Here is a 14,127-nt window from a genome sequence, read left to right on the forward strand (position 1 = left end):
CTATGCTCTGTAGTTCCATAGTAATAGCGTCCACAAATGGCCTATAAGCGAGAGCATGAAAGGTCTGCGTGATGCTGGGGTATGCCTCCCAAGCCTTCCAGGCTGTCTTTTTCCCAATTTGGGCAAAAAATGACACTGTGTCGCAGCCAGTGAAGGCATGAAATAATGGCAAAGACTCGGACTTCCTGCGGCCAAGGCCGGTGGCAATTTTATGGATGGCAAGGTAGCGGTAGCTTTTACCAGTGCCAATGGCAATCCAGAGTTCCTCCACACCGTGTGACTGGTAGGTAAAGTAGTGTGCTATTGCCAAGACCACAATACAAGACCAAGACCACTCATAGTATAGAGGTTATTGAGGGAAATAGGTCACAGAAGGCGGTCATGTTGAAATTCAATATGGCGGCCACCAGGGGTTCTGAATTTTTGGGCGCCCCTCAGGAAAACAATTGTATAGGTCAATACTACATCTGTGCCAAATTTGGTGCTTTCCTGAAAAAATGAACGATGCTTCCTCTTAACTGCTCTGCTAATATATCCAACACTTTTAAATAAATAACAAACAAGAACGGCACTCAGTAGAGCACATGTATCTCTGCCAGGCTGAACAGGTTATGCTTTGTGTCCCACTGGTAGGCCGGATCTGGATTCGGACCTGAACCAAAATCGACCAGGTTTCAGCTAGTTTCAATTTGTAGCTCTTGAGATATGAGCGCCAACACATTTTTGTCGGACAGACACCAACGTGATTTCGAGGGTTTTCTAAATAAAACTCAAGAATGTGGAAACAGACGTTGCTGAAATTTGGAACATGTTACCTCGATGTACAAAGCATTTACTTCTGAAATATGCAGCCAATTTCGTCCAGTGGAAGCCGAGAAACGACTTTTCAGTCCCCATGTTAAAGCTGCATACAGAGCAACGATCCCATATAAAGGGTGGGGCGCTTTGCGACTCCCTTTGATTTCTGGGAGAATGTGGGGATAACCAGCATCACAAGTTAGCGTTTGCAGTTTCGACACGTGTGCACACACCCATACACACAAACCGACTTTTTTATTTGTTAATAAATTTTTTGCATCACAAACCTTCCCAGGAGTTCCCCGAATCCACCATAGTTGGATTTATTGAATTCCGTTAATTTAATCCGGGGGGAGGAGGCAGGAGAGGGAGAGATGAGGAAGGGAGTGGGGGGGGGGGGGGGGGGGGAGTGGAAGGGGGTTCTTTTCATTGAATATAATATGCTAGTGAATGTGCCGTTCATCACGATTCTGAGTTCAGTGTGATGCCGATGAGAAGAGGAAGAAGCCGTATTACCAACTTCGTACACTTCTGCAATAGTTTGATTTATTTGTATTCAAATGTCTGGTGATTGTTTTGTATTTATTTATGCGAATGTGTAATTGTATATAACTGTCATTAATTTTAAAAGGCTTCGGCACCATAGAGCGTTTTTTAATATTTTTTTTTACTCTAAAAAAACGAACTTAAAAAAAAAAAAAAATTTTTTTGGGCCTAAAACACTCCCGGGCACTCACTGATGAACCTCTGAAAGTTTGACGAAGATCCGTTCAGCCATCTCTGAGAAAAATGGCGCCACACAGACAGACCAACAGCTCTCTTATGTAGATATGAGATGTATCGAGTAGTTTACATGCTAACAACCAATCAATCTACGTCATACGTGTGCGGTGGGCGGGGTTTGTAGTTCTGTGCACTCCTGAACCGCTGGACTCGGCTTGAGTATGGAAAGATTTTAGAATTTAGGCGGTAAAAAAAGTAAATCACCTTGGAAGCTTCGGGTGGGGTGGCGGATGATTCCAATCTACGTGTGTGTTCTTATGTGTTATGTACACTGATCTCCATACGCTGGACAGGACGGCATCTTTCTTCACAGCAACTTGCTGTCTAAAGTCAATTTGAATCGAATGTTTTGTTGAAATTTCGATTAAATTATTTTATAAAATATAGCAGGCATTGTCTTTTCATAAAGATAATGAATGGACGCAGATTTTCTGGGGGAACCAATATGGCGATGAATCTACTTCCGGTGACTTCACAGCGAATGGACCGATTAGCGTTGATTTTGTGTCGAGCCTCCAATCCAGTTAGTATAGAGATCAGTGGTTATGTATTCTTTGCTCTCATGGCTTCAAAGGGGTCAAAGAGTTAATAATAATAAAACAATTAATTCCCTCATTCATTCATTCATTCATTCATGTAAATATGTATGGCATAAGGCCGCTGTTGCTGGTGGAGAGTGTCATAATAAAATAATTGGGGAATCGCTATTGGCTAAAATTTCTGTAGAAGTAAAATGTGTTGCTGTACTTTAATTGAATAGGTTTTTTAAATTGAAAAACTTTTCATTAACGATTTGATGGTGTTTTTCATACTTTTCCTTTCGCAGTCATCTTAGCACTTGGGCGGTGTATTTTACTGCTTTGTTGTTGTTGTTGTTGTTGTTGTTTTATAGGCCAATCGTAGGGAGTTGGGCATTTTAATATTACAGCGGAAGTATATTTAGTTCTTTCCTAATTTTGTGACGAATACAACAATATTGACTATGGTTGCCATTATACATTATTTATAAGAGCGTGACAACGTTAACATAAACGGAATGCACACTTTGGGCACTATGCACAAGCCATTAGGATCTTGACATAAAGGGCTGAACATACCTACCTGCGTACAGAAGGATATATTTATAAATAAATCAAACATAAACGATTACTTGAAACTTGAAAGCAACGACAAACCTGTAAGTGTAACCCAAACAGTTGTATCACGTGATTTTGAAGATAAACAAGGACGCTCCACATCTAGCTCGGCCTCCAGTGAATGGCCACCAATCGTGAACCAATTTATAAAGCAGGTCAGAAGAGTTACACTGTGAAGTCCGCGATTACGGTGTAAAGTGTGCAGGTAAGCTCTGGGCAGTCCGCACCCGGCATGCCGTCGCCGGATTGATGGCCGCGCCACTGTGGCCGGCACCTCCGCTGGGTTCGCAGCAAAGCGGTGTACTGTCAGGGATGCTGTACAGCGGGGCGTGCTACGCTGGTCAACAGAAGAGCAAAGGGAAATGCTACGGCGTCGAAGTAACGCTACAGGTAACCTTTTTGTGATGCACCTGTACATGATTATGGGTGAAGCACACACGGTGCATGGTGCACCCTGCGAACCTGGGCTGCGAATATGGATTGTGTAGAAAGGCAGCAAATGGTTGGGGGTGCAGCGAGGAGGAGCAGGAGCAGGAGGAGGAGTAGCGATGTAGCAAGTGAGTGGTGCACCGAGTAGAGGAGGGAGAGAGAGGAGGGGTACACCGAGAGTAGGGGAGGGAGAGAGAGGAGGGGTCCACCGAGAGTAGGGGAGGCAGAGAGAGGAGGGGTACACCGAGAGTAGGGGAGGGGTGATTGGTTGTGGCACTGAGAGTGCATGAACTTTTCGGTTCAATTTACTGTTTTCTGTTTTCCTGCCAACAGCAAGTTGACATGGAGGATTCATTTCTGTGTGGTTATTTGACCATTAAAGGCCTCACAGAGGTAAGTATATGCATTCTAACAGGACCAGGTTAGGAAATGGCTTGATCACTGCTCCCCCTCCCCAAATTCCCCCAATCTTTCTCTTTTTTCCTCTCAAACTCCAATAAATCCACTTCCATTTTATTTGGCAAATGCAGGAATACCCTGAGCTCACCACGTTCTTTGATGGTGAGATTGTGAGCAAGCGACGCCCGTTTCTCACCCGCAAGTGGGACGCTGATGAGGATGTGGATCGCAAGCATTGGGTGTGTATCTATTTGCTCGGTACTCTTCCTTATTTTACCTCTATAAATCCCCTGCCTTCCTGAAACTGCTTCCTATCATGTTGAAGCGTTGTTGCTGACATGATTTTGTGTTCAGATCAATATCTATGAATGAAGGTTACAATGGTTTTGCTTTTCAGGGTAAGTTTCTTTCCTTCTACCAGTTTGCCAAAGTTTTCAACTCGGACGACTTTAACTATGCAGAGCTGGAGCAGAGTGACTTTGTATTCATGCGGTGGAAGGTGAGTTCTAGTCTCGAATGCAGGATTACTTCTGGGGAGTCATTTTGCTGAAATGGTTTGATGATGAAATTTCATTCCATCAGCGCTGCATACATTTTATTTCTTGTCATTGTGGTTATTATCCCTCCCCTACCCCCTGTATTGATATCTAATTGTCATCATCTTCTTTAATGGCTCAAAATATTCCCACCTCCCTGTATTGATATCTAATTGTCATCATCTTCTTTAATGGCTCAAAATATTCCCACCTCGTATCAGCTGAGTGGAACGGTTCTGATCAAAGTCTTCCTGGAACTGACTGGCCAGGCCTTGATGTTCGACTGTGGCAGGAATTCGGAAATTTGCCAGGATTTGGAAATTGGCCACTGGGAGCTTTCACATCTACCAATTTCACATGCTCGCAGATGGGTCTTCAGTCTTTAGGTCGTACCAATAGACATTGATGCCTCATGTCCTCATTGATGTCTGTGAAATAGCAGAGTTGCAGTTTATAGCTGAGTTGAAATTCGAACCAGGTTAGACGGCTTAAAGGTGTACGCATAGCTTGAAGCTACCTTGCCAGCTTAATTATATCTGATCATCTTTCCAATAACCTGTCTTTGCAGGAGCACTTTCTTGTGCCTGATCACACGATCCTAGACATCAATGGTGCCTCTTTCGCCGGCTTCTACTACATCTGCCTGCAGAAGTCAACGGCTACCATTGAAGGCTACTACTTTCATAAAAGCTCTGAATGGTGAGGAATTAGGTCAGCAGAAATGTAATAAGTATTGCAGTTTAAGGCCCCTGTCACACATAGGCGGATATTTTGGCGACTACTGGCGATTTCGGGCGGTCAAATATGGTCAGGCGGCAGTATGGCGACTGCAGGCGGCCACATTGTGACTGCATTGCGACGACGCCCCGAGTGGGATGGCGACTGTTGAAGATCGACGACGACTGCATTGCGGATGCACGGCGGCAGCATGGCGACAGTCTGGCGGCTAGATTACGACTGATGGCGGATCGCGGCGACTGCATTGGGCCCGGATGGCGGTTTACTCCGACGTCTGCAAGACTGCAATAAGACCGCCGGCGATTGGAGACGATTCACACAACTTTTTAAATCTTTATTTCTCTATTTTACATTTCACTTTATTCATTTCAATGATGTATGACATGAAGCATAAAGATGTTTGATGTACAATAAGAAAGTTAATAAAGATGTATCATTGTAATGTAATAATCAAACTTTTCTGCAGGGAGAGAGAATGGAAATAAAGTCCAACAAATTATTTCCACTGGTCCCAAGTCCCATAAAGAAAGTTTCCAAAGGACCAAAGTCCCCAAAATAAAGTTCCCAAAAGTCCCAAGTCCAAACAATAAAGCCATATCCTTGTCGACACCACAGGACCTCACTCCACGGAGACCCTCACACCATCCTGTCTTGCCATGGAATCGTGGTATGTCGTAATGCAGTCGCCAGGCAGTCGTATCTCTGTCGCCAATGGCCGTAATTCGGCCGCCAGTAGTAGTCAGGTTCACTATGGCAATAAATTATATTTCGTTCAAAATCATGGTAGATTAGCAAACCTATACATTTTTGGAAAGGTTATAGCATAAGGAAACTAAAAATCAACGTTTACATTTGGAGAGATACCTGTATGGCGGCCATTTTGGATTTTCAAAATGGCCACTGTAAAATACATATTTTGTTCTATTTCTGCCTCCAATTACCCTAAAAACTTTTAAAAATATACTAAACCTATATTTTCAGGGACAAGGAATCCAATGAAAGTATCAAATTAGTGCTATGGGGAATGGTAAGACACGAATCAAAGGTTTTGAATTGCAAAATACTGTCTTTATATTCGCGATAAGTTGCATAATCAAATACATGTTATCATTTTGTACAGGCAGTTAATAACATCAAAATGTGTCACAATAATTCATATCACCAAACATACACAGGCAGTCAGCAAAATCATATATACACATGCAGTCAGTATAACTTCACATCTACACAGGCAGTCAATGACAAAATATACACAGGCAGTCAATGGCATCAAACATACAGGATTACAGAATATGCCATTTAGAGTTCGTCACCACTGTCCTGTGTGTCGTATCCGACAATATAGTCCGCATCGTTTTCACAGTCCGTTCCACACAAGCAAAGGTCGGTTAAATTGATTGGCAAATCGAATTGGTCGAATGGTCGATCAAATCGAATTCGATGAATCGAATCGAATCGAATCGATCGAATTGGTCAAATGGTGAATGGTCGATCGAAGCGATTGGTCGAATGGTCGAATTGGTCGATTGGTCGAATCAAATTGGTCGGAATTGGCAAATGTAAACATTGATTTTCAGATTTTCCATGTAATAACGTTTCCAAAAATGTATAGGTTTGCTAATCTACCATGATTTTGAACGAAAAAACATAGTGAACCTGACTATAGTCCTACTGCTGTCGTCGTCAGTCTCCCATAGCCGCAGGGGAGACGTGGCAGTTCTTCTGTAGTCGATATGCAGCCACAACAGTGTCGGCCCGTAGTCGGGAAGATGCCGCAGGAAGGCCGTATGGCATTCGCATCTCTGCCGTGCTAGCTGGTGGGGCGATGCTGGGGCGATTGCGGAAGACTATGAGCGACTGAGTTGCGGCCGCTTTACGGTCTTATTACGGATACCGACGACAGCATGGCGGTTCCATCACGACAGCATGGCGGATCTTTTTTGAGGACGACTGAGCGCGCCGTTTTTAAACATTAAAAAAAATATTTGGCCCCTTTGCGGCTCCTGCCGACTGCAGCCGACCTGGGGAGGATAACCACGACTACAGAAGACTGTCCATTACGGTTTCATTACGATTGTCGGCGGGTGGTGACGATTTTTCCAGTCGCCAGTAGTCGCCGACAAATCCGCCTATGTGTGACGTAGGCTTAAGGTAGTCGCTAATTTTAACTATCCTGTTTTGTTTTCTTGCAGGTACCAGTCACTTAGCTTGATGTACGTGCCACAACGCAACTTTGCCATTTATATGTTCCGCTGATTCGTGCACGACCTCGATCCTCTTGTTCGGATACCTCGGTTTGTCGTTCCATCGAGATGCTCTCTGCCTTTCATCACTCCACGAAAATGCATTGCGCTCTGTTCACGACAGACATTCCTTGACTTTTACAGACCTACAGCAGCCTCTTAAGAATGCTGCTTTTTCAGTCTGTAAACTTCACGTAAATATTTTACCTTTTTTTCTCCCTTCTGAGATTCTGCCACTTTCTCAGGCCATCCAGCCTTGTGTGCTGTTTTATAGCATCACTGGTAAAGCTGTTGTTTCTCTTCCTTATTGTGTGCTCGATCTCTTTTCTTATGAGCTAGGATTTACAGATGTTGAGGAAGTGATTTTTTGGACGATGTAGATCATGATGGTGGTTGGAGTGCCCTGTACCTGCTTCAAGTCGATGCTCATGTCACCTGAACCAACTGTTGATGTGTGCCGACTGTGGATCAGCTCACTTCTAGGAATGCCAATAACTGCGTTTTGTTACTGAAATGACTCGAAAACGTGTTGTTAAAGCACCTCGATGGTAATATATATTTTTATTCTACCAACTAGATAAACATAAACGGGTTTACAGTTTCTTGTCCTGAATACGCTGCTATGCTTGGGGGTGGGGTGCAAATATTTACTGCTTTGTTTAAGACTTTTTTTTTAAGGCTAATGCATTGTTTGGGCATCTCATGGGAATGAATTTTGTTTTGCAATGTTTTCATCATACAAGGACAGATGCTTTGACCTCCTTATAATCTTGTTCTTCCTGGTTTGGTATAAATATTGTGGTTTTTCACGTTTTCGTAGTGGGGGGAAAAAAACCAACTCGAACAACATTTGTGAATTTTAAGAAGACCTGGTAATTTAAGTCGAATTTATAGAAGGTTCTTAGATTGTGAGGGAGTTTGACTCGTGGCATGGAGTGAGATTTGGGGTGTAAGAGAGAAAGGCAGATTGAGATTGTTTTGGGGGTCCTGGGCCCAAATAGCATTGCCCTCTCTCCCCCATCCCACATCCTATTAAAACCATGAATGGATCAAAATGCATTAATAAATAGATGCTACTGATATTTTGATTTTGTTACTCATATCCGGTCACCGTAGAACCAATATCATTCCTACATCTTTATAAATGGGGGAAGCAATTAACTGAAGGCCATTTTTTGCTTCAACTTGCAGCAATTTAGTTGCAGATTTGAACCTGACAACTGATCGTGGCCACGGAATGCGAGTCCTCACTCACTTAAGAACTGTTGATGATTGCTACAACACGCTAAACAACATTTCCAGCACCGATACTTTGACTGAAACCGCTGAGTCCCTATTGCCTTGGAACACCGTATCCATGCCAGCAGGCAGTTTCAGTTTTCAAAGCTTTTCTTGTTAACCCACACACAAAGCAAAAAGTGTGATTAACAATTTGTTCACTTGGTCTGTCTGTCTGTCCATAAACGTCCATTTATGATCAAGGAACAACATAATTTCAATTGAATGTTATATTTTGAACACAAATCGGAAAATTAACCTGCAGTTTAGGAGTGCTTTGACTGAATAGCAGTCTGATCACGCTTGTGCATAGATGAGTTATATATATATTTTTTACCCTGTCTAGTAGTGAAGCAAAATTTAAAATCATTCCAAACAGGAAACTTACTGTTTTTAGCATTACAAATAGTATGTCATAAAGGACAAAAACAGGTGTGAATAACTAATGAAGTTTGTTTGCTTTGTTTGTTTGTTTGCTTTTATTATGAAATACGGTGGTGTACAAGATGCTGCATCAACAGTGGTAAACTTCCAAAAATTTTCTTTTTTAAAACTTGAACACTAGAACACAAATCTACTTTTTACACTGTCAAAACCCTTTCCTTTAGCAGTACTTGGAAAAACAAGATGGAAAGTCTAACAGCGACGTAGCCGGGCTTGTAAAATATTATAAACCAGAAACACATAATTGTGGCGGACACGATGGCTCGCTGGCGCGGTGACATCATTCCGCGCACCAAGAGGATGTCGGCCACGCCCGAGGGGTAGGCGTGGCCTCGGGATATACACGGGGCGCGCAGCCCCGAGCACGTCAGTGCTATAGTTGAGCTTTGGAATAAAGAATCTTTTTGGTTACCCGTGTTGTTGCTTATCTTCTTGGAAAACAAGTCATGCGCATAACACCGCACTTCACTGGTGACCTCAACGCTGGTTCAGTTGCCGCTGACCAACAGAACGCGCCATGTCAAACAACGCGGTCGCGGTGAAGCTCCCTGAGTTTTGGGAAGCTCAGGCCGAGGTATGGTTCGTGCAGGCCGAGGCACAGTTCCAACTTCAAGGCGTAACGGCGGATGAGACGCGTTATTACCACATCATCGCCGCCCTCGGGCCCGGCACAGCCGCCCGAGTCATGTCCGTCCTGCGGAACCCACCGGCCAATCACAGGTACGAGGCGCTCAAGCGTCTCCTCATCGCCACGTTCGGCCTCACGGAGTGCGAACGGGCCGACCACCTCCTGGACCTTCCCGAACTCGGCGACACACGACCATCGGTCCGGATGGACTACATGCTGTCGCTGCTGGGTGAAAAAGCCCCGGATTTTTTATTCCGGGCGCTCTTTCTACGCCAGCTACCGGCACAGGTACGCCTCGCGTTGGCCGGTTCCAAAATAAAGGAACCCCGCGCCCTGGCCGTCCAGGCCGACAAGTTTTTCGCGGCTTGTGACACGCGGGCGAGAGTCGGTGCGGCCGTCGCGGGTCCCGAGGCTGATGCTGCTGCACACCTCGTGGATCCCGAGGCTGATGCCGATGCACACCTCGTGGACGCCGCCACGCCCCGCCCACCACCACCGCGAAAGCCGCGGCCTCCGCCTCCGCCGCAAACCTGGTGCCGTTTCCACGCCAGGTTTGGCCACAAGACTAGGAATTGTTGCCCGCCGTGCTCGTTTGGCAAGTCGTGAAACGCCCGGGCCGGCGCTCGATAGCGGCTTTGAGCGGCGGCCTTTCCGGCAGCCTCCTTTTTGTCATGGACACCTTGTCCGGGCGTCGCTTCCTCTGCGACACAGGCGCACAGGTGAGCGTTATCCCCGCCTCCACATCAGACAAGCGAACCGCGGGCCGGGGCCCCGTGTTGCTTGCAGCCAACGGTACACCCATACGCACATTCGGGAAGCGCTGCCTCTCCCTGCGGTTCCGAGGGCAACGCTTTCAATGGATGTTCGTAACCGCCAGCGTGCCCATGGCATTGCTCGGTGCGGACTTCCTATGTGCAAATGGGTTGTTGGTGGACGTGAAGCACAGACGCCTCGTCCAGGCCGAAACGTTCAGCTCGCTTGCTTGCGCGCTGAGCAGTTCATTGGGCAGCTCCCTGAGCGGCTCACCGAGCGGCTCGCCAAGCGGCTTGCTGAGCGGTTCGGTCCCGGCGAGGTTGGTCTGTACGCTTCCGGCAGCGGACGAGTTCACCCGCCTCCTCGCCAGCTTCCCGGCCCTCACGCGGCCCACCTTCTCGGCGGTGGCCATCAAGCACGGGGTGGAACATCACATCCCCACCGTCGGGCCACCGGTCTACGCCCGGGCACGCCGCCTCGAGCCGACGAAGCTCACGGTGGCGAAGGCAGAGTTCGCTACGCTGGAGCGGCTGGGCATCGTACGGCGCTCCAAGAGCGCTTGGGCGTCGCCACTGCACATCGTGCCGAAGCCCGGCGGGGGATGGCGGCCGTGGGTAGACTACCGCAGCCTCAACGATGCCACCACCCCCGACCGCTACACGGTCCCTCACATTCAGGACTTTTCCGCCCGGTTGGCGAAAATGTCCTTCTTTTCTAAGGTGGACCTCATCCGCGGATACCACCAGGTCCCCGTCAGGCCGGAGGACATACTGAAGACGGCCGTCATTACACCATTCGGCCTCTTCGAGTTTCTTCGGATGCCCTTCGGGTTGAAGAATGCGGCTCAGGCGTTCCAACGGTTGATGGACAGCGTCTTGCGCGACTTGGATTGCGTTTACGTCTACCTGGACGACATCGTCGTCGCAAGCGCGTCCCGCGAAGAGCACCTCCGCCACCTCCGCACGCTCTTCGAACGCCTGGGCCAGCATGGCCTGATCGTAAACCCCGCCAAGTGCCAGTTCGGCGTCGCCGAAATCGACTTTTTGGGGCACCGCGTCACCAGGCACGGGGCCACCCCCTTACCGGCAAAGGTGGAGGCGATCAAGGGGTTTCCGCGCCCCCGCACGATCAGGGGGCTCCAGGAGTTCCTGGGCATGGTGAACTTTTACCACCGTTTCCTGCCCCGCGTCGCCCAGCTCCTGCGCCCCCTGCACGAGGCCCTCCGGGGGAAGCCGGGCAAAGGTGACGTTGTTTGGACCGAGCAGATGGACGCAGCGTTCGCGGGCGCGAAGCTCGCCTTGGCTAATGCCACCATGCTCGCGCACCCGGCGCTCGATGCACCGATCGCCCTCACCACCGACGCGTCGGACTACGCGGTGGGCGCGGTGCATGAGAAATGGGTGCGTGGTGCTTGGCAACCGCTGGCGTTTTTCAGCCGGCAGCTTCGCCCGCACGAACGCCGGTACAGCACCTTCGACCGTGAGTTGCTCGGGCTCCACCTGGCGGTCCGGCACTTCCGCCATCTGCTCGAGGGCTGTTCGTTCACGGCCTTCGTCGACCACAAGCCCCTGGTCTTCGCGATGGCCAAGGTCGCCGAGCCATGGTCGGCCCGGCAGCAGCGTCACCTCTCGGCCGTGTCCGAGTACACGACGGACATCCGGCACATCGCGGGAAAGGACAACCCGGTGGCGGATTGCCTTTCCCGGTCCGTCGCCCACGCGGTCCACCTCGGGATCGACTATGCCCGGATGGCGGCGGACCAGACCGCCGACCCCGACGTCCAGGCCTTGCGGACTGCCGTCACGGGCCTCCGCGTCACCGAGGTGCCGTTCGACGGCGCAGGCACGGCCCTCTTGTGCGACGTCTCCCTCGGGTGGCTTCGCCCCATCGTGCCCGCGGGCTGGCAGCGCCGGGTTTTTGACGCCATCCATGGCCTGTCCCACCCGGGCACGAAGGCCTCCCAGAGGCTGGTCGCCGACAAGTTCGTCTGGCATGGCCTCCGGAAGGCCGTCCGCGATTGGACCAGGACGTGCCTCGCGTGCCAGCGCGCAAAGGTGCACCGCCACACCCAGGCCCCGTTGGCCCCGTTCACGGTGCCCGAACGTCGGTTCGACCACGTTCACGTGGACTTGGTGGGACCTCTGCCCCCCTCGCAGGGTTTCACCCACGTCCTCACCATGGTGGACCGCACCACCCGGTGGCCGGAGGTCGTGCCTTTGGCGGCGACGGACGTCGCGCAGGCATTCATCGCCACCTGGGTTGCCCGGTTCAGCGCCCCCTCGGACATCTCGTCTGACCGCGGCCCCCAGTTCACCTCGGAGCTCTGGGGGGGCGGTCGCGCGGGGGCTCGGCGTCCAGCTGCACCGCACCACGGCCTAATACCCCCAGGCCAACGGCCTGTGCGAGCGCTTCCACCGCTCCTCGAAGGCCGCGCTCTGGGCCACCCTCCGCGACAGCGGCTGGGTCGACAGGCTCCCATGGGTCCTGCTGGGCCTCCGGACGGCGCCCAAGGACGACCTGCGCGCATCCGCGGCGGAGTTGGTCTTCGGACAACCGCTGCGGGTGCCGGGCGAGTTACTCCACGGCACCATGGTCCGCGGCGCAGCAGCGCTCCGCACTGCAGGAGACCACCCGGAGGTTCGCCCCGGTGCCGACGGCGCACCACGGGTGCCCGCCAACGCACGTTGCCCCGGAGCTTCGCACGGCGCAGTACGTGTTTGTCCGCCACGACGCCCACCGGACACCGCTGCGGCCCCCGTACGACGGGCCCTTCCGCGTGCTGGAGACCGGGGCGAAACACTTCACCCTCGACATCGGCGGTACTCCTGACCGCGTTTCCGTGGACCGCCTCAAGCCGGCCCGCCTCGACGTGGACCACCCCCCCCCCCCCCAGTGGCTCGGCCCCCGCGTCGGGGCCGCCCCCCGGCGGGCGGACCTCCGGCACCGCCCAGCCCCGCCTCCCCCCCGGTCCTGCACCCATCCCAGGTGCCGCCGGAGGCATCCCAGATGACATCCCGGCATCCCAGACGTCGCCAGCCGCCAGAGGGCGCTTCGGCCGGGTCATCCGTTTGCCCCGCAAACTGACCCTTCAGGTGCGTGGGAATTCTGGGGGGGGGGGGGGGGTGCGTGTGGCGGACACGATGGCTCGCTGGCGCGGTGTCATCATTCCGCGCACCAAGAGGGTGTCGGCCACGCCCGAGGGGTGGGCGTGGCCTCGGGATATACACGGGGCGCGCAGCCCCGAACACGTCAGTGCTATAGTTGAGCTTTGGAATAAAGACTCTTTTTGGTTACCCGCGTTGTTGCTTATCTTCTTGGCAAACAAGTCGTGCGCATAGCACCGCACTTCATAATTAGCTTTTTAAACAGTCACTAATGCTGTTTATAACATTAAACAAATAAATTTGGAAGAATACAGACATCCGTGAGGAAGGTTTTACTTACAGAACTGAGGGAAGATCTACTGTCATCTAGATTATACCCCACAAGAGTTGAGTACGTACCGTTTTGTTGGAGGAGACGTAACGCTGATGCTTTTGATGTTTGATGGTCATTTTAACAATCGGTTTGTTTGTGTTTCAGACTGAATGAAAAATATAAAGGTAGAGCATGGCGATTGTGATATCGGTGAGGGCCGTAACTTGTTGAGGGTGCCAGAGATGACTCGCCAAACCTCAAAGACTTTGTCGAACACCAACACGGGATCGTTCAAGTTCATCAACGAAAACGGCTTGCTCCAAGATGCATCACCTCCTGCTTGCGTCGTTTACCTTCAGACTCGAATGAACGGATCTCAAATTCTCATTTCTTTAGGATTCCGGTTCAAACGAATGCAAGATTTGGCGGAAGTAGGCGTTCTTCGCAAGCGGAATACAATAATATATCGACTAAGTAGGCGGGACTAAATTTGTAACATTATCGACGAGGCAAAGATGAACCAATTAGGTGAGGCGTTATAGGGG

At 50.1% G+C, this 14,127-nt stretch overlaps 1 protein-coding gene and 1 long non-coding RNA gene across 3 annotated transcripts; one reads left to right on the forward strand and one right to left on the reverse strand.

Moving 5' to 3' along the window:
* The first annotated feature begins 2,455 nt into the window (after positions 1-2,455).
* LOC137434239 (glucose-induced degradation protein 4 homolog) lies at positions 2,456-8,786 on the forward strand. Of its 2 annotated transcripts, XM_068127056.2 has the most exons (6): positions 2,456-3,107; positions 3,480-3,539; positions 3,677-3,784; positions 3,943-4,044; positions 4,650-4,780; positions 7,012-8,786. In XM_068127056.2, exons 1-6 carry the CDS (start codon positions 2,967-2,969, stop codon positions 7,073-7,075), a joined length of 606 nt encoding a protein of 201 aa, XP_067983157.1. In that variant the 5' UTR covers positions 2,456-2,966; the 3' UTR covers positions 7,076-8,786. The 2 variants fall into 2 exon arrangements, with proteins under 2 accessions (XP_067983157.1, XP_067983159.1); XM_068127058.2 differs by lacking the exon at positions 3,480-3,539 and having other exon boundaries at positions 2,622-3,107.
* LOC137434240 (uncharacterized) lies at positions 5,128-14,030 on the reverse strand. Its single transcript, XR_010985825.2, has 2 exons — positions 13,669-14,030; positions 5,128-5,567 (listed from the first exon to the last, which is right to left on the reverse strand). It is a non-coding gene; the product is annotated as an uncharacterized LOC137434240 (long non-coding RNA).
* Between the last annotated feature and the right edge of the window lie 97 nt (positions 14,031-14,127).

Source organism: Myxine glutinosa, chromosome 10 (genome assembly GCF_964187855.1).
Source record: "Myxine glutinosa chromosome 10, kmMyxGlut1.1, whole genome shotgun sequence".
In the NCBI taxonomy this organism is placed as follows: domain Eukaryota; kingdom Metazoa; phylum Chordata; class Myxini; order Myxiniformes; family Myxinidae; genus Myxine; species Myxine glutinosa.